Genomic DNA, 24789 nt, shown 5'->3' on the forward strand with positions numbered 1-24789 from the left:
TCTGTTTGCACGTGACAATGAGAATAAATTCTTGAAACACATTTTGCTCAGCATGAGAAATACGTAATTGGTGCTGTATTTAAACCAAAAATATTTAAGCAACGCAGAGTGAGTGATAGTATGAGCCAGTGCCACAAGTGACCAAATGCTGAAACACACTTAATATGGTTTGACAAAGATGTCATCACAATCACATCATAAAACTGCGCACATGGAATAGACACGGTTCGGTATCAGTTGCGATTGGTCATAATATCTTTATTCAAACAAACCTAGTTACTCCCATCAGCCACCACACTGAGTAGAGCTTTGGGGGGGGGGGGGGGGGGGCGCTCCTGTTCCATTTTTCACACATTCACCAGCTGAAATTCGCTGAGCAGAGCACCAACCACGTAATGTTTGTCAACACTATTTGACAGCCAACAGCATGGCAGTGTCATTTTAAATCAGTTTTTTCGCCACAAACATTTTTTCACAAAGTGTAAATTGCGGGAAAATTACAAATACGTTGACACAAAATTGGATGCGAATTAACATTGTCGACATAGGAAATTTGACAGGAGCGGTAAGTCTTAAACAGCAGGAAGACATTAATTCCAGGACCATAAAAGCGCGGTTACAGTGTAACTCCTTTGTCTCCGAACCTTACGTGAACAATACTACACCTGTCACCAAGCACTCACCGGCTGGGTTAGGGAAGTATTCTTACTTCCAAAATGACGTGAATGGAGTGGAGGTGTTGGAAGGGTGGAGATGGACTCTAATGATGCATAAGCAGTGGGTGTTTCCATTAGTGCCACTGTGCATTTTAAACATGGTTTGGTTGAACAAACTGTGCTATTGCCATTGAAACTTATTTTACCAAAAAAGTCTATTGCTGCAGAGCATGTGTACTTATCAGATCCCCCTACTCAAAATGCTATTACTAACTGGAAACAGTGTTTTATGGGTGGAGAAGTTCTGTGCATGTGATAGTGTTGTACAAATGGTAATTGGAGCACAGTGGCCTGGTCAAATTCCAGAAGTCTGTTCAGTCAGTTCTGAGTGGTACATCAGCATGGTCCAACAGTTTTTGAAACCACAACTTCAACAAATGGATTGGGACTACTGTGGTTCTGGCAGGATAGATTCGTGACTCATAATGCTGGAAATGGATTGTTGTTTGAGGGGAACTCTTCATGTCGGCACTTATCTCCCGGTATGGTGACATTTCATAGCCTATATGCTCACTGAATTTAACTCTGTACAGCTATTTTTACATCAAGAGAGGTGGATAAATACAACCCTATGTACAGCATGCAGTACAAATGGAAGTGGACTGTATTCCACAACAGATGCTTCACGAAGTTATGCAGAACTTCAGAAACTGGCTGTTCAATGCATTAACAATGAGGGACATCACTTTCGAGACATGTTGATTACCTTGTGAAATTAACTTCCAGTTGTACCCTATTAATGCCAAAATAATTTGTTCAAAAATTTTATTAACCTTTATTTTTCTCCGTCCCGAGTTTCGACCATTTTCATACATTATCCAACGAAGTAAATACAAATTCCGTATTGTTCATCTTCGAATGTAGCAGAATTTCAATGTACTACGAAAATACGACTGGCAAGACTGTTTGGGATGTTTGTCAATATGGCCAACTCTACGTTCTGAATTTTTTCCTACCTGTGAGAAGAGATGGTTGCTAATAGGAACCTGATGAAATGTGAATCACATGCACTATTCTCTTCACCATAACAATAATACGAATATAAATATTTTGGCATGTATTCTTTGGCGTTTGCTGCTATTTCATTTAAATCCTGTCTGCCTAATAAACTGCGAAACTAGAGTGCGACAACAGCAAACGCGGAAGAATATACGTATCGTGTCATGTTTATATTCGTATTATTTTTATGCCTAATAGTGATAGTCAGAAATGAAGCACGGCAACTGACTAGATTTTTAAATCTAAGATGACTAATTTCTGTGCAGAATTTGATGTACTAAAGAAGCGGCCGCAAAGATTTTCAAACGGAGAAAAATTTTCGCCTAACTCTCGTTCAGAACATGTTCTATCATACGCAGTCTATTATTTGGTTCTTGTTGCTCATTATCAAAGAAAGCAGCAGTGTAAGTAACAACAAATGGCAGTCTCTTGCCATTGTTTCGCTAATGAGACGATTCCTCTCTTTTTTTTTTTTTTTTTTTTTTTTTTTTTTTTTTTTTTTAATTGTAAGCGGCAGTAGCGCGCACAAAAGCAAGCCATGCCGCGAGCGGCGACAGGCCGTAAACACGCACTATCAGAATGCGACAAACAGTGCATGACACAGTACAGTAATGCATTTTCAGCTTACAGTGGCGTAAACACCTATAACAAAGAAAACGGCACTTATCAGATCAAAGCAAAATAAGCAATCGATTCAAACCAGACGAAGCACGCGAAAAAGGAAGGGTACCCGTATAAATACTGAAGGAGCGCCTGACGCATAGCAATGGCTACCTGGTAAAGCTTAACTGCTAAGTTTACGACTCGAACCAAACTACTGTAGCTGTATCGTCATTCATTCGACCTAAATTGTGTCTCATATTACAATGGGCCAACTTTGTTTCGATTTGGAGGTGCGGCCTAAAACTTTTCTCCCCCCTTGAATTTCGTGTCTCAAATTTCAGGTGCGGCTTAGATTCGGGAAATTTTTTTTTCCTTTACTTCGAGTCTCATTTTTCAGGTGCGGCTTAGATTCGAGTAAATACGGTACTGCAATCTACATCCATTTGAACCTGCTTCCTCAAACCAAACTGTTGATGTGTTGAGGCAAGCATGTCCTCTGGGGCACACATTAAATGGTACTGAAATTCCCTGAAACGTTAATGTGTATTTCCTGTATTCTGAATAAATAAATAAATTATAAGGGAGATACATCAACCAGTAAGGCATGTAATTTTAATGACAGAGAACATGTCTGCCCAAAAAAAAAAAAAAAAAAAAAAAAAAAAAAACCTCACTGTTACATAATAGTGTATTATGTGCTCTAACACTATAATTTGAAGTGCATTGTGCTAAATTAAGACAAACTAAAACAGTGGTTTCTGTATGAATTGGTATGGTTCTTGACAATTCTGTTAGTTCCATTACTGGAAGAGAGATGTATGTTAGAAGAATTGTGCAGTTTCACAGGTTTTTTAATCAATGTGTGTCAGGAAAAAACTTAACTTCCACTGGGCAGCACAACTTAAGAGATGATGAATATGCTTATGTATAGAATTCAAAGATGTTTAAAGTGACCACATAATCGCCATGAAGCTAACACACAGACTACCATTGTGGCCAACGGGCAGTTCTTCCCAAACATCATCTGGGAGTGAAATTGAAAAGTGTAGAAAATAGTACTGATAAAGTACATATCCTGTCTCCAGTTTTCAGCAGCACATGTGTTATAACTTAACATGTTGACTGTCTTGCGCGAAGTATCACTGTGTTATTGCCAGGCGAGGCCTCAGCATCAGGTGTGAGGCTTGGCTGTGATCACTGACTGCATCGTGGCAGTAAATGTGTTAATGTATCTGTTTCAGTATGAGCAAGAATTTGGTTTTTAGTGCAATTTTTGTGTTTTATGTAGTCAAGACAATATGGTTGCTCAAAGTAGCCACCATATAGTTTTTGGAAGAGTTGAGTCAGCAATTTCAGTTTGTTTGATAGCAACTTACAGAACATCACTATCTTGATACAACTGTTATTTTCTATTGTCGGTTGTCTAAAGGTGTGAAAATATTTTCTGTACTGGGCATCACTGTCATCTTTCACCATCAGAACGGTGTGATCTCTTGTTTCAGGCCATTTGAGACCACATCAAGTATGCATCTTCCTCTTAACGTTTCTCTTGGTGTCGCCCATCAGCATTTTATACCCTCTTTATTTCTGCCAAAATCAGTCACTTTACTACCTAAATAGCAGAACTCTCCAATTTCTATGTTCCACATCTCAATTCCCTCAGCATCACTTGATTTGACTCCATTCCATTCCATTGCTGTGGATACAGACAGGCTTGTGAAGTACTTTTGAACACTTTTCTGAAAAGAGTCACAAGCAGCTAATTCAACAACCCACACACTATGGAAACCTGATCTTACTAATAGTGTCAGATATTAGTGATCATGTCATCTTAGTGACTATGTTTACCAAAGTTAATACGAGTAAATCAGTCTAGAAGGCCAGGAAAGTGTTTTTGCTAGAAAGAGCAGATAAGCATTAGTTAGCATCTCACTTGGACAATGAATCGGCATTATTTAATGTTCCAGTATGATGCACATAAAGAAATAATGGGAAAAGTTTAAACAGATAGTGAATCATGCTGTGGAGAAGTAAGTGGATTAATGACAGTGAAGACCAACTGTGGTTTAACAAAGAAATTCAAAAAATTCTCAGGAAGCAAAGGCTGTTGCATTCAAGATTCAGAAGACAACATGCAAATGACAGCCTAAGGTTAGTAGATATTTGTGTGTCAAAAAGGGTTATGTGCAAATCCTACAACTACTATCACTGTCATGTCTGAGCAAAAAATCTGCTCGAGAACCCAAGAAAATTCTGGTCCTATGTAAAAGCAGGTATGTTTCCATCCAGTTGCTTGTTGATGAGGCTTTTCACGTTTAAGGAATTGTTCACGCAGGAGAATCATACAAACATACCATCATTTGACAGTTGCACAGACTTCTGTATGGAGGACATAGTAACACCCAACCCTGGCACACACAAGCAATTGAAAGAGTTGAAAACAAACAACTTGCAAGATATGGATGGAATCCCAATTCGGTTTTAGAAAGATTACTCCATGGCATTGGCCCCTTACTTAGCTTGCATTTATTGTAAATATCCACCTACTGCAAAGCCGTAAGCGACTGAAAAAAATAAATAAAAATTTTAAAAAATGTACATAACTCCTGTGTGTGAGAACGTACGTGCAAAATTAGACCAATATTGTTAACATCAGTTTGCTACAGAATTCTTGAATATATTCTGAGTTCAAATATAATTCATTTCCTTGAGAGCGAAAAGCTTCTGTCTCTGAATTTGTACAGTTTTAGAAAACATCATTCACGCGAAACTCAGCTTGCCCTTTTCTCACATGATACAGTGCAAACTATGGATGATGAGCAGATTCAAGATTTCGAAAAGCATTTGGCATGGTGCCCCACTGCAGACTGCTAATGAAGATACGAGAATATAGAATACATTCTTAGATATGAGTGGACTTAAGTAATGGATCATAATACTCTGTCCTGAGCTGCAAGTGTTCATCAGCGATAAGGGTATCGCCAGGAGCGCCCAGGGAAGTGTACTAGGACCAATATTACTTTTTATATGTAGAAATTATCTGGTGGACAGCAGTCTGTAGTTTGATGATGCTGAGGTGTATAGGAAGGTGTCAAATCTGAGTGACTGTAAGAGGATACAAGGTCACTCAGAAAAAATTTCTAGTTGATATGATGAAATGGCAGCTAATTCTAAATGTAGGGGGAAAAAAAAAAACCCTGTAATGTCTGAATATGGCATTAGTAGTGTCCTGTGTGACACAGTGACATCGTTTAAGTACGTGGGTGTAATGATGCAAGTGATATGAAATGGAATGAGCATATGAGGATTGTGATAGGGAAGGCGAATGGTCAACTTTGGTTTATTGGGAGAATTTTGGGAAAGTGTAGTTCCATCTGTAAAGAAGAGCTGGAGTGCTGGAGTGACCTATTCTTGACTGCTGTTGTAACATTTTGGATCCCTGCCAAGTCAGACTAAAGGAAGACATGGAAGAAATTCAGAAGTGAGGTGCTAGATTTGTTACCAGTAGGTTTGGACAACACCCAAGTATTATGGAGGTGCTTTGGGAACTCAAATGGGAATCCCTGGAGGGGAAGGTGACCTGTTCAAGGAACACTACTGAGAAAATTTAGAGAATCAGCATTTGAAGTTGACTGCACCACACACTTCTACTGCTGCCAACATACATTTCACGTATGGAGGACAAAAATTAGATACAATAAACTAAAGCTCTTACGAAGGCATATAAAAGTCGTTTTTCCTTGCTCTATTTGCCAATGTAACAGGAAAGGAAATACCTGGTAGTGGTACAGGGTACCCACTGCCACACAACATACATTGGTTTGCGGAGTATTTATGTAGGTGTAGATTATACTTTTGTTGATATTCATCTTACAACCTGATTGAGAGACTATTTCTTCAGTTCAACTGATCTAAGTCTTGCGCTCTGACAAAACTACAGTGCCATTGCAAAACAAGTTTTTGTGCCTACTCTCAGGGGTTTAAATCATTTTAAAAATTTCTCCTTGGCTTTATTTAATGCCTGCTGAATGTACGGACTGAATAAAATAGGGAGTAGGCTGTAAACTGTCTCAGCCCCTGCCTTTTATGTACTTTGATAATTGAAGTTTGCTTTCTCTTAAAATTTTGGATAACCTTTTATTCCTACTTTTTTTTTCAAAATTCCCATAGTTTCAGAATTGCAAGTAGTTGCCAAAATTTAACTGTTAAAATTTTGTAACAGTGAATAATGAAAGCATTACTTTTATTTTTCCTGATGGGTAAAATTAAGATTTGATGATAATTACTTGAAATGACATTCCTTTCCTCCAGTCAATGTTTTCCTGCTATGTCTCCTTTTTCCCCCATCACAGGTTTTTCTTCCTTAAATAACTGTATAATTTAATCTAACAACAAAATCAATTTTTGACAATATTATATATTTGGATAGATACAAAATCTACTCACCAAGAAGAGGCAGAACACACACATAAAAGATGTTATAATTAGCCAAGCTTTCGGAGCCAGTGGCTCCTCCTTCAGGCAGAAGGGGAAGGAAAAGGCATAGATTTCAGATAAGTTACCCAGAACTGCTGCTCAGGGGAGACTTACCGGACACAATGAGGGGGAAAGCGGCAAGTCTCCCCCGACCAGCGATTTCGGGTGACTTTTCCAAAATCTACCCCTTTTCCTAGACTCATCACTCCTTTACTTTCACCCCTCCTCCTTCCCCTTCAACCCGAAAGCTTGCCTAATTATAACATCTTTTACGTGTGTGGTCTGCTACCACTTGGTTAGTAGACTTTTTACCTATCCAAATACATTATATTGAATAATTTAATGTATCATCATCTGAGAAGCTGGTAGGGATATTCAGTTGTACTGTGATGAGTTATGGCTTTGTGTCTATCTTGGTTATAACAATGTATTCGCTCTTCTGTTCATAGTCCCCGGCATTATTGATTACTTGATATTGTATTGCAAAGTGTACTCACCTGACCTCACACCATGATTCACTGATTCCCACTGTAGCTAACTTTATCTGCATCCTTTCTCTTTTAAGTTCTCTAACGTACCTACATGATTAAGGGCTTTATTGTTTGACATCCTGACCTATAGGATGCCATATTTTTTCTTCTTATGAAAACGTATGTCACCTTGAGATGAAAATGACAGTATTTCACCTAGGAGGGGTGCAATCATTAAGTTGTACAGAAGAGCTGCATGTTGTTAGGAAATACGATGGCTGTAGTTTCTCTATGCTACAGTACTAACATACAAGGACAGGAAATGTTTTTCAAAATTAGTGTTTTTGCTAAATAACTCTGAAATGGCAGTTGTTAATGAGATATCACAAAATTTGTAATTTTGTTGTATACACATGTTGTAAATCAGAGGACAGCAATTTATTAATATTCATAACTGATAGTTCTGAATGTTAAAATTGTGTTTTGACTTCTAATCTCCAAGAGGCTTGTTTATAATCTTAAAATGAGAGTAGTTCATTTCACATGTAATGAACTTTGATGTGACTGACTGGCAAGAAATAAAACTGAATTTGGCAAAAAGAGTAACTCCAAATTTGGCAAAGAAGAATAATAAATTTGAGAAGACACTGAATTTAGCAAAAAACACTAGATTTGCCCATAAATTAAACCGATATTTTCCTGTATCTACTAACAAAGTATGGCTAATGTTACATGGCCGGATAAGTGTATCATTCAGATTGTTATACTGCAGTTACAGAAGAGGCTACTGCCCTTCTTCAGGAACCATATGAGACAGTTAAAAACAAAGGGTTGTGACAAAACTGAATATCTGGTGACATGTGCACCACATTGCAGTGGAAGAACCAAGCTATTTGGTGGCAAAGGTATATTGGTGTATCGGATCTATTTGAACTGCTTCATAGTAGTGTTTCCTTTTTGGATGCAAAGAGATGCAAGTGCACATACATGTCTTTGTCAAAAACATGTTTCCAACCATATACGTGATCACTAGCAAGTGGAGGACCAAGAACATAACATGCTAATGATGTGGTGCATTCTGGTGAAAGAGTTCTGAACTGACATATCCTGCAATATAAAGAAATGGGAGTAGTTCTGTGTGTATGTGCTAAGAACATGTTTCTATACGTAACATTGTTTATTCATTTGCCTTATCCGCTATTATATGTATAATCAATAATATTAATGTAATGAGTGACAATGGTGCAAACTATTGTATTATTTCGTTGTGGGTCATTCCAGACCTGATATTTTGAGTGTCAAATGGATGTAAGTGACATCCCTGGAGGCAGTGGGGTAAGTGATAACTAAATTATTGATAAAACGTCACTGAGCATAACATTCAGAATTCAATTCACTCGTATTGTATGTGTACTTCAGTAATAACCACTGCATATGATGGTTACCGTAAACAATATAACAAATGAACATAGGACTTTAAGTTAGTTACAAACTTTGCTTATTTTTCTCAGAATTGGGATTTTGTCACTTGCACCCCTTTGCTTTTTACTGCCTAACGTAAATCTGGCATCTTGACAGACAACCCTTCGAAATGGTTCCACCTATAGTAAGGTCCTGAACACAAACCGTATTACCACAGCCAAATCTCCCCCGCCCCCTTCTCCCAGCACATTAATTTTGATTAAGTGCTCACTTGAAAAACCATAAAGAAAACTGAGGACATTGGTACAATTTAACACGAAAAGTGGCATACAACTTTGCTGGAAAAGGGGTATTCTCAAAGTTTATTGCTAAGCATTTGCAAACGATTTATTACTGCTGATAGTATAGATGTAATATTTTGTGAGACAACAAATCTTATTAGAAAATTGGAGAATTAGTGACAAACAAGACCAAATCATCAGAATTATGTATAGAAAACTGGAACGTACTGATTTAACATTTAGGAGAAATTATCCAGCTTAATGGAGGGGAGCAGGAAGCTATTACAGCAAGATTACAAAAGAGGGGCAACAAACATTATAAATCATTTTCCCTACAGATGCAAACCTATAATGTAAGCCAAAAATTCAGCTCAAATTTATATCTACAGTGAAAATACTAAATTCAAAATAAAAGAATTAAAGAAAAAAGGAAAGGTAGTGGAAAATTTATTAAGAAATAAAGAATAAGTGGAATTTTTAAATTAAGAAGTACACAAACAGGGAGGAAAAATAGCATATGGGTACATCCAAAGAATAAGTTCTATCGCAATGGCAAGGGAAGTTTAACGTTTTGAAAAATTAAGAGGCAAACACGACAGGCTTATGAAAATGTGTAACAGTTTAGAAGAAACTGGTATATGTACCTAAGAAATTGAAGTAAGAGCCAAATAGAAAAACAGAATTTACAAGTGAAAACTGTAGCAAGAAAGTGGAGGAAAAAATAAACAGTAGAAGATGAAATAAAAGCAAACAGACAGAGTATTAAAACACACTAAGCTAACTTAGCATTTTAAGTGTGGTCCTTAGCTGACTTGCAATGAAAGAAATAATAAAGACAGGTAACCATACTCCTGCAGATGAATATGGCTTGTATGTACACACACTTAAATGATCAGAAAAATAACATCAGTTTTTGGAAGATCAGTGTGCCAATCCCTTACCCTTCTACAATTCATCCCAGTAGGTGACGAAATGGTGGTTGGTCAGCGCCAGATGGCCTGTCGGCCATAATGTGTAACTCTTATGTCGTCCTGCTTCCATAGAGCCATATCCAACAATGGGTGGTCCACACTCTGACAGAGCGATGTGGGTCCTCAGGAACTCTTTTTTTTCCAAATATGTAACAGAGGAGAGCTAGTAGCAAAGGAAGAATCATAAAATGTCACTGATTTTACAAGAGGCTCTATCTCTTATAGTAGTATATGAAATGCCTGTGACTCCGCTGTGGTAAGGCAAGTGGGTGGGTGCGTAGAATGTTTTACACAACAGTAATGACTTCAGTACTTGTGTTACTTAGATCCCCCCCCCCCCATCCCCGGCAGTAGTTCCTTCGAACAACGTGGGTAGGAGTAGTCACTCCAACAATATAATCTAAAATACATAGAGTGAATGAAGACAACCAATCATATTTTAGTGAGTTGGAGAAAAAAATTTACTACCTGATCTTCTCCCACCCCAGTCTCTTTGTACCTGTCCATTGGCTGGATCATTCCTTCATTATATATTTTTTTTCTTTGTGTAAATGAATTACCATTCACTTGTGGCATGTACTTACCTTGCCTTTACGGCCTACTTGTTCCACTGCTGAGATCATATTAATATACCAGTAATTTAAAAACTGTGTATAAAGGGATATTAATCTGTATTCCACTGAGTTTCTCATGAAATGCAGTAGGTGGCAATCACAGCAATAGTAGTGCCAAGAATCCCAAAACAACATCAATTCTCAAAAAAGCTATTTTATTTGCACATTTAATGTAAAGACAGGGATATTGCACTTAGGTTTTTCATCCATTAGAATTTTTTAATGTAAACATATTGAGCGTATTACCTTACACAACAGTTTTGCAGAAAAATATTGTGTAATACTGAGTATTTGCTGAATTAAATCAACAATAAATAGATCCATAACTTACAATGAGTCAGACTTTTAAGGCAAGGTGACTAGTAGCACGAGTTTCTTAATTAAAATTTTGTTACATATTTTAAAACACTATTTGCCTTTTTACAAAAACTAGTAACTGTTTTACATTAACTATTAATTATGCACTATTTCTATTGTGCTAATACTACCAATGACTAGACTCAGCACGAAATATGACTTCACGACTGGCTTTGAAAACGTTTAATGACTAGATAAATGTAAAACAATGGCACTCTGTAATTTTTTGTCGGTATATTTCTTCCATCAAAGCACTTACTCTTGAAGCACACCAGGTGAGGCTTACTTAAAAATACAGAGAAGCTCGTTGGTGAGTTATTTGGCTTGGAAAGAAACAGTGTAAGTACCATTTTACACTGACGCGTGGTTGTTCAGTAAACACAATGAGTCATGTTATTTCACTTCGGGAAGAAAAACAGGACCATTGAATTTATACGAAGTACAAGGAAGTGAAGAAGTTACCTTTCGCCCAACTTGTATTCAGCTACTGAAGTGTTCAGACCATGCTAACACACAATCTTGACACCTGACTGTTACCAGTTTTTCGATAGATGACTTTCTCATTTACTTCAATACTGTATGAGAAAAAAGTATTACAAGACATACTTATGTTTGACATTAAACTAAGTTAATTGTCACTAGTACAGGCAAGTAAATTCGAAGTGTGCAGTCATATTAAAATGGTGAAATACCTGCAACGTTTCTAAACTGTGCTATTTCAGTGCATCCTACCTATGATCCACAAAACACACAGCTAAACTAAGCAACTGTTCGTAACTCATCTGCACACTTCATAAGAAATATGCATTATTGCCAGTTGAGAACTAGTGTTTCTCTGCTGTGCTATTAATAACAGAAATGAAAAATCAGGATGTTATACACAGTTCATTTCCATTCTCATTGATTATTTACACTGGCTTACCTGCAATGGTACATGCTCACTAGTGAACAGCTACTGTATATGTTTCATATACATGGATTCATCAAGGGAGAGAAATCAACATTGTGACATGCTATACGTGCATTTTCTCCCAAAGTAACTGGCACTCTGTATAATTTACCACCTGGCCAGCAGACACACAATTTGTACTGTGTTATCAATTGCACTGATGAATCTCTATCGTGATTCACTGATGGTATATCCTTCATATTAATTGAAATCCCTTCATGCCCATCTAGAGTAACACTACCATTAACACTTTTTAGAAAAATATCTTGATCTGCAGACCATACAATTTCCCTACCTTCCATTCGTGTCCCTTCATTTCCTTTAAGACGTATAAATGTCCGTGACTGTAGATAGAGGCTATTGTTGACAGAACTCGTGATCCTGCGTGTCTGTGCTATTTTAATTTGAAGTTTATCAACTCCATGTGGTAGGCCAAAATTGGGAAATCCTGTGGAAAATATAGGCTTTCCTGATACTGGATCATGTACATCAAAGGATTTTACATTATTAACTGTCGCATTGTCTAGGCTCATTTTTAATTCTGACATTTTAGTGGCATCTTTTCCATCGATCCTTAATGAAACTGAATTGTTGTCACCGGCAATTTCAACAGGCCATTCATCAAATCCCTCTAATTTGCCGTCCGGCTTGTACACTCTGTCCAGGTCGGTAGTGCCATAGAAAGTTATCAAACCTTGTTCCGGTACTAGTTCGAGACTCTCCATACCTTGGCCTAACCTTAATACACCTAAAATAACAAATGTTAGCAAAAGGTTCCCCATTGCCAAAAAGAACAAGAGTATAACCAGTGTCCAAAACGCATATGTTTTCCGGCCTCGCAATCCGGTTTTCGGGACGGCTTGCTCGTGTACTGGCTTATAACCGCCCCTTGAAAAAAGAAATTGACACTACGTTAGACACTTCACTGATGACATAAACAAATGATTTAATAACTGTTTTATCATCACACCTCAAGTTGTTTTCATGGTGTTTACTGCTGCTACTTTTTTTGATGAGTGCTTTTTCTCCCATTGTTAGAGTACCAAAACCACTTTCGGAGCCTGCATCAGACAGAGGCGAATTTCTTGAATCTGTCAGTGTCGACATACTTTGCTTCTAATCGTGTCACTCTTATCAAATCTGACTTGCGACAGTAATCTCGAAGTGTCACTCAACACCGCAATGACTTGTTTACATCTGTTAGACAATTGCCTGACGTTCCTGATTACCAAAGTTGTTCAAATGAAGATGAAAGCCAGTGTAGAAAGCCACCCCAAAGCCATCTGTGTTGATGGCATATCCAAAGGTATTGGGCGTATACCTTGCACTAGATTGTGATAGGGCAGTATAAGAAATTTAAGTGAGTGTTTATAATTAGTCTTATTGCCAATACAGCATTATTTTTTGTAGGATGTATCAGAAAGTCAAAGCCTTGGTGTAGATTTTAAACTGGCATCCATGTCTTCATTATTTGACGAGTTAATCGTTCGTAGCTACTCGAGGTCGATATTCTTATCGATATTGAAGTAATTCGATGTTTGAAACTTTGTTGCAGTGTAATCATGGCATCAGAGCGGTACAGCTTCTCATTAACAACTTTCAGGTAATAAAAAGAAAGAATTAGTTTGAAGAGGTTAAACTGTCCAAATACTGTGCATAAATTACGATATAGATTAATGATTTGTGTTCCATGGTTTTCAAATCTATGTACGTTCTCTGCCCTCGGTTGTAATTTGGAAACACTGCATTTGTTACTATTGTGATTTATGTTTTTGCAGCCCTTCGGGCAAATTGGTGCAGATCGAATACGCCCTAGCGGCAGTGGCAGCCGGTGCTCCGTCTGTAGGAATTAAAGGTAAGGCGTATTTTAAGAAATGCTTTGGAAATAAATTGTGACCCTGTCAGGAATAGTGAGATCCACGTGCATTTTCATACATTGACGCCAAGGAATAAATCTCCTGTTGAAACCATACAGCACATGAGTAATAGTAAATGTATTTATGTTTATACAATGGTGTTTGTGTTGGTCCCGAGATTTCAGGCTTGATTATGACTTTATTCTATGAACTAAATCTTGCTCGTATTAAAAGCAGTGTATGGTTTTATAACGACCCACACGTATCTTTCATGACCACTATCTTATTTCTGCTTTTTCGTATGCTGCAAGGTGGGAAGATAATTCTGCCATGTACAACTTCACAAGTTCTGACCCAAGCAGAGAGAAGTTTCATTTACTTGACAAATAATGTCTTAGGCTATTGTTCTTTATGTATTTGGTTCAGTCCTTGATGTTTAATTGGTCCATGATGTTTCATTCTTAGGGCTGTAGCTTGTTCGTACTACATAAACCAAATTTGATGTAATACAGGACACGTCATAGCATTGCTCGCTTGCTCTCCCATGCTTGTTTCCATCAGGAATTTTGAATGGGACAGATGTCAGGGTTAACTGAAGGTTTCAATATCACATTGCCAAACCACAATCAAAGTGTCACTGTACGACCCAACCTTGGTCTTGATCTAAGCCACAGATCAGCATTTCATCACCGTTAAGATTTTTTTATTCACATTAATTGGATTTCATCAATTCACAGCCAGTTTTTCACCTTCATCCTAACATATACCACAGACAATGTGATAGATCAGTGTGTCTCAACAACTTAATCCAAAATAATAAAATAGACATAAAAAGTATTGTCATTGTTTAGTTCTCTTCCTGTTTGCACATTTGAGATGTCACAAACCACATCATTACATCACAAGGCATGGCCATTGTCCGGTATATGTTCTTATAAGAGGTCATTTAGTTCGTGGATTGTAGAATTACATACAAGACCATTAAGGTGGTGGAGCAATATTTGAACAGCTACATATCTGCAAAGTACATCTCAGAGATGAGTAAAGTAGTGTTTATTGAAATCATTTCACCAGCCTGTATTTTTATGCAAGTCATCCTTAGTGTCCGATATATTTATGTGAACGAGCTAATCATCTGTCAAATAACATCCAGATATTCACTGGAGGAAGCACAAACAAATGAACAGCTGTGAACAGAGCCTATTCTTTCATGTAAATTCCAGGTAAACATGAGAAAACAGCTTTGTCATGTTTGGTTCACATTTCCAGGTGTTTGCTCTTATTTGTCTGGTGGTTGTTGTTTACCAAATCTTCAAAGTAAGTTCACTTATTCTCCACTCTAGTGCTTGCCTTGATGTGGACCACACAGGAAGCATTTTGTTTTTCAGATTATGGATTTATGTTTAAAACAGAATTATCTTTCTTTATAATTTGTCGTGATAAATTAGAATGATGGAGTGCTCAGAAGAGGGAAATCATGCTGACCGAAGTTGTATTTGATGCTTGCATAATAATTCACACACATATTTTTCCTTCCCTGATCAGCATTGCTTGCTTCATCACTATCAGTGCATTTGCCATACAAAAAATCGGAAATACGGAAGCGTCCGATCCCGCCCGTCTGCTCTGACCGATGACATCACAAGTTTGGTGGAAACGACCATAAACCACGAGTACAGTATGGCACATATAAAATCGTTATGTACACATTCTGAGGACGGAAATACATCAAAAAACAAACACACACACTGTCCACAAAAAACCTAATGACACTAATGGGACAAGCACAGGAAATGGGGAGGTTTTTGGGCGGGGACAAACTAAATATAAACAAATTTAGACACCTACCCCCGTACAGAACCACATAAAGTGACGAAAAAACCATCACAAAACTCCCCAAACACCACTAAACACAATATAATCTGGAATCGGACACTTCCCTTGACCTATATAGCTCAACAGCAGCTCTCAATCCCATAAATTAGGATCAAACACTTCCCTTGGCCTATATAGCTCAAAAACATCTCCCGATACCAATACCAACATTCACAGCCACACATTGGGATCGAACACTTCCCTTGACCTGCGCGCTCTTAATTTTATCCGTCATATCCATTCCTGAACAAAAACAACAACCGATTAATTTTACTAAAATTACCGCACGACGTGCAGTGAACAACACTAAATTAATCTTCACACAAAACCACAAAATCGTCAACTCACTGAAACAAATTCCACTACAAACACAGCCGACACACGGACAATTCTGGATAATGAGCAAGAGCAAACTGAGCCCATTACACCACACAAACGAAAACCCTGTACATACCACCAGCGGGGACAACAAACCATAACACGACGACATCTACAAACGCGCCACACTCACAAACCAAACTCAGTTCATGACATTACACAACAACACCCTTATGTCACGGGTCGAAGCCGACGCATGGGATCAGACGCTTCAGTCAACCCAAATAATCCTATCTGCTCATCGCTGTTTTCATCACAACTGTACCTGTCACTTCAGTGAATGAAACCAAAGAGTTTGATGACCTGAGCACAAAAATAAAAAATGACTGTTTAAAGTGTTTCTTTGAAGATACTCTTATATATAGTAAGATGTTGTGCTTCAAAATTCAGTTTTGAATTCTGTCAGATTACCAACAACACATGACATACTGTTGACATGTTTACCTACAAGTTCTTTTTGTACTAATGTTCAAACATGCTTAGGTTGATTGGGGCTTTGTTGTGCAATGCAGAGCTGTGCTTCTAAGGAGTCCTGACATTCATCACTGAATGGATAGCATCAATTTCACTGGCTTTAGTTCACCATAGTTCAGCTGATTGGCATAAAATATTTATATATAATCTTCACAAACCTTTGTCATAAATCAGTCTCTGTATTAAAGAAAATCATGTCAATATCATTAGGCCTATAGTAATCCTTGAAATTATCCTGAATATACAGATAGTCTGGCACGTGGAATAAATTTATATTTATGGATTAATTGCTGACAAGAATTATGAGAACTGCTAGTATAATAGTCAATAGCAAGTAAGGTTGTAGTACATAAGATTCGCTTTACTTCAGTTCTTACTGATTTTATGTATCTACTGTGTGTTGTTACTAACTAAAAATGTACTTTGCAGTCAATTTTAAAAGAATAGTTCTGTCTGTGCCATCAAAAAGTCTCATTTTTTTGTGCGTAGTTTAGTTAATTAATATTGCATGACGGGTTCTGAGATGCAGTTGGCTGTTTTCAGGTGCATGCCTTTGTAGATGGGCTGCTAACAGAACATTCATGAAAACCTGCAGCTGTGTTGCCAGTTCTGCTACACAGCTGTTTTTTGTTAAACTATGTTGGTTGCCTGGCTACGAATATTTTGCTCAAAAATTTTAGAGCCATTACAATTCCTTACTATTGAAGCATGAAAAAACTGGTAATTACCTCAGAATTTCAAAATGCCCTTCCTTCATAATTAAAAAAAGAAAGATTTGGGATTGTATGTTGAGATATAGAAAAATGATGGTATTTCAGTACTTAAATACATATCACTTGGCTGCATCTTATGGAAGAGTGTGGATTCCACAGTCTTCTTAGGTAGTATTGTTGCCACCCACATGTATTTTACTTTGTGTCATTATCTTCGCTGCTGCTGCTGTCATCTCCTAATCTTATTATCAGCTCTTCTGCTCTTTGTCTCAGTGCACCTTCTTGTTGCCATGCCTCTTCCAAGATTTTGCACATCCATGATAATATTGTTCAATTTTGTGGGAGTAGTACAGCCCAAAGCTTCAGGCACTAAAAATTTAGTGACCTTAGTTAAAAACTTTTATTTCTGTGTATGAAATATGACTTAATCTGAAGCTACAAGAGTTATGTTGCATTGAAAGGACAGTATAGTGACAGGCATGACTCCATTTTCTCGAGAAATTTTGTCAGTGTTGTGAACAGTGTTGTATGATTGGAAATACGGAAGCGTCCGATCCCGCCCGTCTGCTTTGACCCATGACGTCACAAATATGGCGGAAACGACCATAATCCACGATTCCAGTATGGCGCATATAAAGTCGGTACGTACACATTATGTGGACGAAAATACATCGAAAAACAAACACACACACACACACACACACACACACACACACACACACGCTGTCCACAAAAAGCCTAATGACACTAATGGGACAAGCGCGGGAAATAGGGGGTTTCTGGGTGGGGGCAAACTAAATATAAACAAATTTAGACACCCACCCCCATACAAAACCACACAAAACGACAAAAAAAACCGACATCACAAAACTCCCCAAATACCACTAAACACAGTATCATCTGGAATCGGACACTTCCCTTGACCTATATAGCTCAACAGCAGCTCCCGATCCCACAAATTAGAATCAAACACTTCCCTTGGGCTATATAGCTCAAAAACATCTCTCGATACCAATATCAACATACACAGCCACACATTGGGATCGAACACTTCCCTTGACCTGCGCACTGTTAATTTTATCCGTCATATCCATTAAAGATCATAAACAACAACAGATTAATTTCAGTAAAATTACCACACGATGTACAGCGAACAACACTAAATTAACCTTCACACAAAATCATTAACTCACTGAAATGAATTCCACTAAAACACAGCCGAGACTCTAACAATTCTGGATAATGAGCAAAAGCAAACTGAGCCCATTACACCACACAAACGAAAACCCTGAACATACCACCAGAGAGCACAACAAACCACAACACGACGACATCCACAAACACGCCATACTCACAAACCAAACTCCGCGCCGTCATTACGTCACACACGACAACATCCTTACGTCATGGGTCAAAGCCGACGCGCGGGATCGGACGCTTCTGACGACCCGTATAATTTATGCTGTTTTATGATTTCCACCAGTTCTGCCCCTTCAATTTCCATGTCACATGATTCTATGCTTTTTTTTAAGTGAGTCAATTGTAACTTTCTACTGCTGCTTGTAGCAGCTTGGTTCATGTATATAATCGAGCAAGAAAAATCTCACCTGTAAGGAGCTGCTCTCTCACTGTAAGATAGTTTGTTCTACTTCAGCGCAAAAAATACCCTTTTCGTGGTGCTAAAAAAGATAATCGAAAAAATTTTCTGGAAGAAGAGTTTTGCTAGAACAGGAGGACATCATTTCCAGGAGGTACTGTTTTTTGATGAAAGTGTATTATGTACAGACCTCTTGAAATTATTTGGTTGGAAGAAGTGAGAGTAATTGATAGTCATTCCAGACCCACCATGTGGACTGATGACACTGTGTGAGGAAAAAATGAATGCTTCAGTTGGAAAAGGCAGAGCTCATTCTTTTACATGCTGGAGTAAACACTGGGTTTGTTCCAAGTGCCTTGATGTTGTTTACATTTAAGAAATCTGAATGCTGCCTTGATGAAGTGGTGGTGGTGATGATGATGATGATGATGATGATGATGATGATGATGAAATAGTGTTTTATACATTCATTGCTTCCAAAGATAAAAGAACTCTACTATAACATTGTCTGTTCAGAAAGAGTGACATAGTGGACTGACTAGAGAAAAAGAGGATAGAATCATTTGATAGGGAGACGAAAGAGGCAAAACTACTGGAATAAGTTTCCTTTAATTTATGTCTATGGTCACAATCTTTTTTTGTTTAACAGATTACCGGTTTCGGTCTTTAATGACCATAGACGTAAATTAAAGGAAACTTATTACATATACGGGTCACTGTGTTTTTTCGTGACGATGTCGCAGCTTGTAAAACTACTGGAAGTCGTGAAACAGAATCACGTAACACCATTTACGACACTGACAAAATTGTACAAAAAAATGGAGAGTTGTCTTGCAGTGTATTCCTTTCAATGCAATCGAACTTGTGTAGGTTCAGGTCAAATCGTATGTTGCAAATAGAAATAAAAATTTCAAATTAAAAAGCATGGAATATATACATATACAGGGTGAACATTAATAAAACTAACAAACTGCAGGGACAGATTCCTGACAGGAAATGGAGGAAAACAGGTCCTATGAACTCTTGTTTGGTAATGGATGGTGTGCATGCCTCAACAACAAATTGTCCCAGAACACAGCACAGAGCTGCATCGAATCTACGTCACAACAGATGTTCAAAGTGGCCTCCATGGGATGCAGTTCGCATGTCACATCATGGGTTGTCACACTTTTGCACGTTCTGGCCCCTCTCTCAATAGCGTCACATGTGTTGTGGAACATACTATTGGAGGGGTCAGGACATTAGGAACTGGTTCAGCATACACAGAACTTCTCAGACACCTCAGAGGTAAAAATCCATGGGATTTAAGTTTGATGATCTAGCAGGCCATGCTACAGGGCCTCCACGTTCTATCCAATGTTCAGCGAAGAAGGCGACGAGTGTCGACGAACTGTAATGCCGAAGTGGGGTGTTGCTCCATCATGCAGAAACCACATAACCTGTAATATTGCCAAAGGCACATTCTCAAGCAGCCCAGGCAAAGTAATCCGTTGGAAGTCCAGGTATGTTCCTCCGTTGAGGCAGTGTGGAATAATGTTCAGTTCAAGTATGTAACTGGCAAGAGTCCCTGCCCACACACTGATGCAAAATCAATGCTGATGAGATGCCTCAACCATTCCATGAAGACTGTCTGTACCCCACAGATGATGATTATGCAGATTGATAATGCCATATCTGGTAAAGGTTACTTTGTTGGTAAAGAGGTTTGATGACAGAAATCCCATAATTGTGATGTTCTGGCACAAAAACTATCGACAAAATCCTTCCTGTAGAGGGAAGTCCGCTGCTGACAATCCTGGCACTCATTGCAGGTGATTTAGAAAGTAGTGGTTGCCATGCAGAGTACATGTAATCGTACTTTGGCTTACATCATGTTTGTGAGCCACTTGTTTGGCGCTTGTACTAGGGTTCGTTTCAGTATCCTGTAGAACCTGGTCCTCCAGATATGGTGTACACACAATCTGCTGCCTCACTGCATGTTCATCTGTTTGAAAGAACTCTTGATTTGACAAATGCCCAAAAAGCTCCTGAAATGTTGTGTGATGTAGTTGGTGTCTGTGAAGGTACTTGTTTTGGTATAGCTGTGCTGCCTCTCAACTGTTTTCATCTGCTTGCTCGTACACAAACACCATCCCGGCTTGTTCCTGACATGGATACCGGACCATTCTGCTGCTTACAGTTGTTGTGTCAGTCACATATCCTGTAACACACAGCATGTGGTCAGAGGAACTGTCATTCGTCAGCGCCATCTACCGTGGTGTGCATTTCCAGACACATGTTCATAGGATCTTTTTCCCTCCACTTTCAGTCACAAATCTGTCCCAGAAGTTTGCCGGTTTTATGCTTCACATGCATAAACTATCAGGGACCTCTTTTTAGTGGCCTGACTACTATAAAGCATGAGGATTTGTGTATGTGGATGGTGGTGACAAGGCAAGGCATTTTGATAAGATGCACTAGCATTACAAAATGAAAGCAAAAAGTGTTACTGTTGATGGCTCAACAATTCAGTAGTTGTTCAGTACTTTGTGTCTCCTGTGAAACTTATAGTAATACCACCCATAAAGACACAAATCTGAGTGTACCTGAAGATGAAGTGTTACTGATCGTAATATGTTATACAGTAGTAATACACAAACTTGTTTTTGTAATGGGTTTCAGTCTTCGTTTACACTACCATTTAACAATCACAGTTGGCCTTAATTTGAAGGTTAACTAACTGTACAGGCTATTGGCAGCACCCCCATGTAGGTTAAAACTTCTAATGTTATCACACTCCATCATCTTTCCTCTTCTTCATAATATTTTGATTCTACTGCAGACCTAGTTGGAAAGAGACCACTCGTACAGACGACATTCCCTCTGAATTATTGAAATCTTCAGGGAAGCCAGCCATGATAAAATTATTCCACCTGGTTTACTAGACAGGAGACAAGCGAATTACCCTTGGACTTAAAGAAAACTGTAATAACACCAGTCTGAAAGAAAGCAGGTGCTGACTGATGTGATTGCTGTCAAATCCTCAGTTTCATACATCATTGTTGCAAAATACTGACACAAATTATTTACAGAAGAACAGAAAATGTGGTGGAGGCTGTTTTTTGTGAAAATCTAGGAACACATAAGCAGTACTTTTCCTCCCACTGGGGGGGCTCACCACTCTTTGGTGGGTTTGTGCTTGGCTACCACGTGTCTCCAGCGTTTGCAGCATTTTTTCCCTTCCATGCTGCATTTCTGTCCTCTGGCTGTTCTTTTTCCCCTCCCTTGGGGAACATGTCTGGGGTATTATTGGTAATATTCTGCATTCTGTCACTGACATGTGAACAGTCTCCCCTTTGTTTTTCGTTCCCTTTTCCTTTCTCTGTTTCCCTTCTCCCCTCGTTCCTCTGCTTTGGTGTTTGAGGATCTTCTCTCTCCCTCCCTCTCTCTCCCTCCCTCTCCCCCCTTTTTTCCTCCCCCCCACGCGTCTGACATGTAACAAGTGACTGGGTAAAGTGTAATTCTGAGCCCTGGGTCGACAGGTAGGGTTCACACGTACCCCCTGGTACAGGCCAGATGCAGGGAGGGGTGAATGCCTGAGCTGTAACCTTCCCAAATTGCCGATTGGTCTCTCCGTCGGGTGTTCAGGAAGTGTGACCTGAGGTATGAGCAATCACCTAAGGCGGGTGTGTCTCCTTGGGAAGGGGGCCCCCAGTTGGAAAGAGGACGACATCGGAGACGCTGGCAATCATGGGGGGCTTTCCTCGCGAGGAGTCAATTATCTTCCCACTCGGCGTCTACAAAACGTAAACATAATGGGGGTAATGATTCCAAGACCCTTCCTGCTGCACCACTGTTTCTCTTGGTCTCACGTACTGAAGACGGTCAGTTCTTCGCTAGGGTAAATCCGTTTATTATTCAGAAAAGTGTAGATGCAATTGCTGGTCCTGTGAAATCCTGCTCTCGTTTACGGAGTGCACTTTGCTTTCGGAGACCACTTTTGATTCTCAAGCACGATAACTTCTTCCTGCTTCGCTTATCCACGATTACCCTGTTTGTATCGATGCCCATAGAACTTTGAATTCTTCCCGTGGTGTAATTTTCACCAGGCGGCTTGACGATCTAACAGAGGCCGAAATACAATCTTACCTCTCTGATCTGGGTATCATTGCTGTCCATCATGTAATGAAAAATGTAGATTCCTCCTTAGTGCCCACCTGCACTCTCTTTCTCACCTTTGGTAGAGTTGTGCTTCCATCCAAGGTCAAAGCAGGCTATGATATTATCACTGTCTGGCAATACATTTTGAACCCGATGCACTGCTAACAGTGTCATTGTTTCAGCCACACGAGAATGTCTTGTCGACACCCCACCAAATGTGTCTTGTCGACACCCCACCAAATGTGACACCTGTCGTAGGGATGCACATGAGTGCGATTGTCCACCACCTCCTCCCCGCTGTATCAACTGCAATGGCAGCCATGCCACCTCCTCTCAGGTGTGTCCAGTGTATCTTGATGAGCGGGCTGTTCAAGAGATCAAGGTAAAGGAAAAGGTGCCTTATCCAGTCCCTCACAAGTTAATGGCTAGTTGCAAACCCTGCGTTCTCCCGTCTGGTACCTATAGTTTTGTTCTTGTTACCCCTCGCTCCATGAACGACATGGCCACGGAGACATGTGACGTCCAATTCAGCTCTGAGTTTGTAAAATCACCCAGTGTCAAGGTAGCATCGCCAGCCCCCCGCCCAGCTGTGCAGCAAGCCGTCAAACTCTCAGTGCAAGGGGTGAAACCACCGGCTACATAACCTTTAAGCCAGAATGGACAGAAGGAGCACTCTTGTGAAGACTTCCTCTGCCCCTCCAGCCAAACAACACCTGAGTCTTCATCTAACCAGAAAGGCTCGAAGAAATCCACCAAAGACAAACGGTCTTGTCCTTCACCACCTCGAAGATCCTCTTTGATGGTGTCTGCACGTGATACCTTAACCCGGCCAGCCTCCATGGAGCGCCTGCACAAGCAAGCTGATGCTTCTGTGGACCCCATGGAGTAGGATCCTCCTGCTTATGTGCCCTGTAGTAGTGCCTTTTCCCCAGCTGTTACTCGGCAGCCTCTGAGGTGAAACCCCTATGTCTCTTCCTCATCATGACTCTCCTCCAAAGGAACGTCCACCGCTTTCGGTCCCACAAAGATGATTTACGGCTGCTTTTAGCGGCACAGTGTCCCGTTGTATTCTGCCTTCAGGAAACGAAATTGCGCCGTCACGACTGCTTCAAGCTTTCACATTTCTTACCGATTTGTTTTGACCTTCCCCCTGAAATCGGCATTCCCTCTCATGGGGGCGTCATGCTGCTCATACGGGATGAAATTCATAATCAACCCATCTCCCTGGCTACCAATCTTCAAGCTGTTGCAGTTCGCTTCCTTCCCCACCTGACTTTTTCTCTCGGTACCATATATGTCCCTCCATCATTCGCTGTCACCAGGGCAGACTTCCTTCAACTTATTGGGCAGCTACCTACCCCATTTTTGCTACTCGGTGACTTTAATGTGCATCATCCCCTTTTGGGTTCTCCCAGGACCTGTCCGAGAGGTGCCCTCTTAGTCGACCTTCTTAACTAACTTAACCTCTTCTGCCTTAACACTGGAGCACCCACTTTCCTTTCTGACTCCTCGCACACCTATTCCCTTTCGGACCTATCCCGCACTGCCCAGCTTCCCCATCGTCTTGAATGGTCCGTTTTTCCTGACACCTACTTGAGCAACAGTTTCCTGTGTGCTATCTGTTTGCTGACTCCTACCCCATCTGCATGCACACCTAAATGGCAGCTTCCTAAGGCTGACTGGCATCTTTACTCCTCCCTGGCAACCTTCGAAGAAGATGATTTCCACAGTTGTGATGACCAGGTCAAATACCTCACAAATGTTATCCCCTGCACTTCCTCTCTACCATGTCGTGTCCCAGTCCCTTGGTGGACTGAGGCATGCTGCGACGCAGTTCGCGCACATAGGCGTGCTCTCCACATTTTTAACCGCCACCCTATGCTGGCAAACTGCATTCA

General features: G+C 39.7%; 2 protein-coding genes across 2 annotated transcripts in view; one reads left to right on the forward strand and one right to left on the reverse strand.

Moving 5' to 3' along the window:
• Positions 1 to 10710: 10710 nt before the first annotated feature.
• Positions 10711 to 13110, reverse strand: LOC126464192 (beta-sarcoglycan). The gene is made up of 2 exons (XM_050096215.1): positions 12829 to 13110; positions 10711 to 12746 (listed from the first exon to the last, which is right to left on the reverse strand). The coding sequence occupies exons 1-2, from the start codon at positions 12963 to 12965 to the stop codon at positions 11876 to 11878; spliced, it is 1008 nt and encodes a 335-aa protein (XP_049952172.1). The 5' UTR covers positions 12966 to 13110; the 3' UTR covers positions 10711 to 11875.
• Positions 13111 to 13333: 223 nt separating this feature from the next.
• Positions 13334 to 24789, forward strand: part of LOC126464208 (proteasome subunit alpha type-2) — a 32976-nt gene continuing 21520 nt past the window's right edge. Inside the window, exons 1-2 of the mRNA XM_050096216.1 lie at positions 13334 to 13461; positions 13637 to 13713. Of these exons, the coding sequence (XP_049952173.1) occupies positions 13421 to 13461; positions 13637 to 13713 (118 nt within the window). The 5' untranslated portion in view covers positions 13334 to 13420. The remainder of the gene's footprint in view (positions 13462 to 13636; positions 13714 to 24789) is intronic.

Source organism: Schistocerca serialis, chromosome 1 (assembly GCF_023864345.2).
Source record: "Schistocerca serialis cubense isolate TAMUIC-IGC-003099 chromosome 1, iqSchSeri2.2, whole genome shotgun sequence".
In the NCBI taxonomy this organism is placed as follows: domain Eukaryota; kingdom Metazoa; phylum Arthropoda; class Insecta; order Orthoptera; family Acrididae; genus Schistocerca; species Schistocerca serialis.

Bases quoted from the DNA above. Each gene is read 5' to 3' on its own strand.
- LOC126464192 (XM_050096215.1), bottom strand. From the start codon at position 12,965: ATGTCGACACTGACAGATTCAAGAAATTCGCCTCTGTCTGATGCAGGC. The intron at 12,747-12,828 runs GTGTGATGATAA...TCTTTTTTCAAG, and splicing joins CACCATGAAAACAACTTGAG to GGGCGGTTATAAGCCAGTAC.